The following is a 2,936-nucleotide window of genomic DNA, read 5'->3' on the forward strand; positions in this document are numbered from 1 at the left end:
TATACATATATACATATATACAGTATATATATATACATATATACAGTTGTGTGAAAAAGTGTTTGCGCCCTTGTCACACTTAAATGTTTCAGATCATCAAACAAATTTAAATATTAGACAAAGATAACAAGTAAACACAAAATGCAGTTTTTAAATGAAGGTTTTCATTATTAAGGGGGAAAAAAAAAATCCAAACCTACATGCAAAAAAATAAGAAATCAGGAAGGGGGCAAACACTTTTTCACACAACTGTGTGTGTGTGTGTATATACATATACATACATATACATATACATATATATACATATGTGTGTGTGTTAATAACATGCAACGAGTTAAAAAGCAGCGTGTGCAGTGTGGCGGCCAGTCCAGCAGAGGGCAGACTGACCACAAAGACAGTAGAATTATAATATTAATATATAAATGTAGTTTGTTCTTCAATAAATCAAATGTCTCAAAGATCAGCTATGAATATAAATAAATGATAAATATATGTCGATCTTCACAACAACAACACATCCAGGAGCCTCAAAGACCTTTGTATTTTTTTATTTTTATTTCACCAGATGAAGTCCTTCGCTTTACATATTAAAAGTTAAAATTGAATTTCATTGTTTGAAATTATAATAAAGTATTAATATTAATACGTGTGATGCCGTCAAATTATACAAAACGGGAGAACTGTTTGAATGTTTACCAACAAACAAAAATAAGACGGTTCAAACAAAAACAAACACGTCAGTAAACATATTAAATAACTATGTCCTGTTTAAAGGCATAAATATTATTTATTTACATCCAAGAAACTTTTTAAAAACAACACAAGTACCTCAAAAAGGACAGTACTTGAGTAAAAGTATTTTGTGTACTTCCATCACTGTAAGAGAATATTTGACAAAATACTTTTGTGTTCAGATATATTTAACAAAATAATAGCTCATATTATTAATATAAATATATATAAATGTGACTTAATATCATGAGAAGTACTCTGATCCTTTACTTGAGGAAAAGTAATTTTTACCACAGTCTAGAAATACTCAATCAATATATACTCAAAGTAAAAGTACAGAATGCAGAATGAGTACTTTTAAAACTGTATAATATAAAGACAGACTTTATAAAAAGGCAGTAAAATAAATGACGACGCTAAGCTAAGCTAGCTAGAAGTAGCCGTGTTTACGTTAGCCGTCCACATGTTAGCTTCTAGCTGTTAGCTTCTGGCTGTTAGCTTCTAGCTGTTAGCTTCTAGCTGTTAGCTTCTAGCCGTTAGCTGTTTAACTGTCCGGTTACAGTTCGTTCTTCTCTGTTTAAAAGCGCCGTCTTCTCGGAACTTTCTCGTCTCATGTCGACATTGAAAGTTGTTTCTTATTGATATTAAAAGTCGTTTCTTACAGTTTTCGGTCTGTTTATTTTTCCTCCTGGAGCCATGTTGGTCTCACGTGGAAAGAGTTGAGCTTCTTCTTCTGCTCTTTAAATTACGGTCAGACCTCCGGACGGACGGCTCTTTACTGCCCCCTCAAGTCTGTCCACGCATTACAACCACAGTGATAAATACAGACTAAAATACTCATCATGAGTAAAAGTGATGCAGTTTAATTAACTGCTTTTATTTTTATTTATATCATTGAAGGAGAGTTTCTGTCAAAAAGCCAATAAACAGTTTAGCATTGAAGTAAAATAAGTAAAGAAGTATTAGCAACTAAATGTACTTTAGTATCCAAAGTAAAATACTTAAAGTAATCATAATACAGAGGCACTATATCATCACCATATTTATTATATTATATTGTTTATATTACATAATAATAGAAAATATATAAATAATAATATTTATTATTATTGTATGTTTTATATGATTATTTTAGCTCCATCTACCACAGTAGTTCACATTTAGATGTCACAATAAAAGTATTGATCGCTGTGATCATCTCATTGTTCCTCAGATAAACATTGTCTTAACCCTAATCCTCTAAAATCATCAGAGAACAAACTGAATCTACAACAGTTAATCATCTCAGACAACATGAAAGGACTCTGAGGATCTGGGATCAGTTTTAAATATTGCTTATGTTTATATTTTGGGTCATGAAGAGTTTCAACATTTCCTTTGATTTAAAATCAGACGGGAAATCAGGCCGAATGACTCCTCTGACGGAAAATGTGGTTCCATCATTCTATGAGTCTGTTTATATCTGTTATATTTAAACTGGTGAATCACAAACAACCAGAATCAGCTCCAGAACTGGACAGATAATACAAATAAAGTTAGCATTTAACAGTTAAACTATACAGAAATACGGTTATCTAATAAAATAACTGGAGCACAATAAATTAATGTTGGCATGGAAATTAAGGTTAACATGAAAAAGTCATGTCAGCTTCATGTTGAGCTGCTTGTTTCTAAACCGAGACTCAACCTGATGAAACCACAGTGACTTTGTGTTACGTGAGAGAGAGTTCATGTGAATAAAGATTTTAAGATGAGAGCCACTTTAGTGAGTCAATAAGTCATTGTATTATATTAGAGTTTTGAGTCAGATCAGGAAGTAAAGCTGCAATTAATCATTGTTTTCATTATCAATTAGTTTAAATTGTCTATTTTTTAATTGTGGGTTTGTAAAACAGTGTAAAACCAAAAGATAATCTGTTTACAATGTTATATGTATGTAACATTATATGTTACTTGGTCAAATGTATTATTTGTATGTAATTTTATTCTATTTGTCTTATCTGGACCCCGAGTCTGAAATAAAGTTTGATTGATTGATTGATTATAAAAACAGAAAGCCCTCACATTGAAGAGAATAGTTGGAGCTTGTAGGAAATAATCTACCATCACATAAACAAGATGTAATTAAGTATAATCTGAAACTTCAGAGGACCTGAGGTGGAACCTTGGGGAACTCCTCTAAACAGAAATGTTTGAAGTGAAGA

General features: G+C 31.4%; 1 protein-coding gene across 1 annotated transcript in view; it reads right to left on the bottom strand.

Annotated features, from left to right (window-relative positions):
* c4h11orf98 (chromosome 4 C11orf98 homolog) overlaps positions 1 to 1,463 on the bottom strand; it is a 9,280-nt gene extending 7,817 nt beyond the window's left edge. Inside the window, exon 1 of the mRNA XM_031879312.1 lies at positions 1,395 to 1,463. Within this exon, the coding sequence (XP_031735172.1) occupies positions 1,395 to 1,430 (36 nt within the window). The 5' untranslated portion in view covers positions 1,431 to 1,463. The remainder of the gene's footprint in view (positions 1 to 1,394) is intronic.
* Between the last annotated feature and the right edge of the window lie 1,473 nt (positions 1,464 to 2,936).

The sequence above is a fragment of the Anarrhichthys ocellatus genome, unplaced genomic scaffold (assembly GCF_004355925.1).
Source record: "Anarrhichthys ocellatus isolate YVR2014 unplaced genomic scaffold, GSC_Weel_1.0 scaffold245, whole genome shotgun sequence".
NCBI lineage: Eukaryota > Metazoa > Chordata > Actinopteri > Perciformes > Anarhichadidae > Anarrhichthys > Anarrhichthys ocellatus.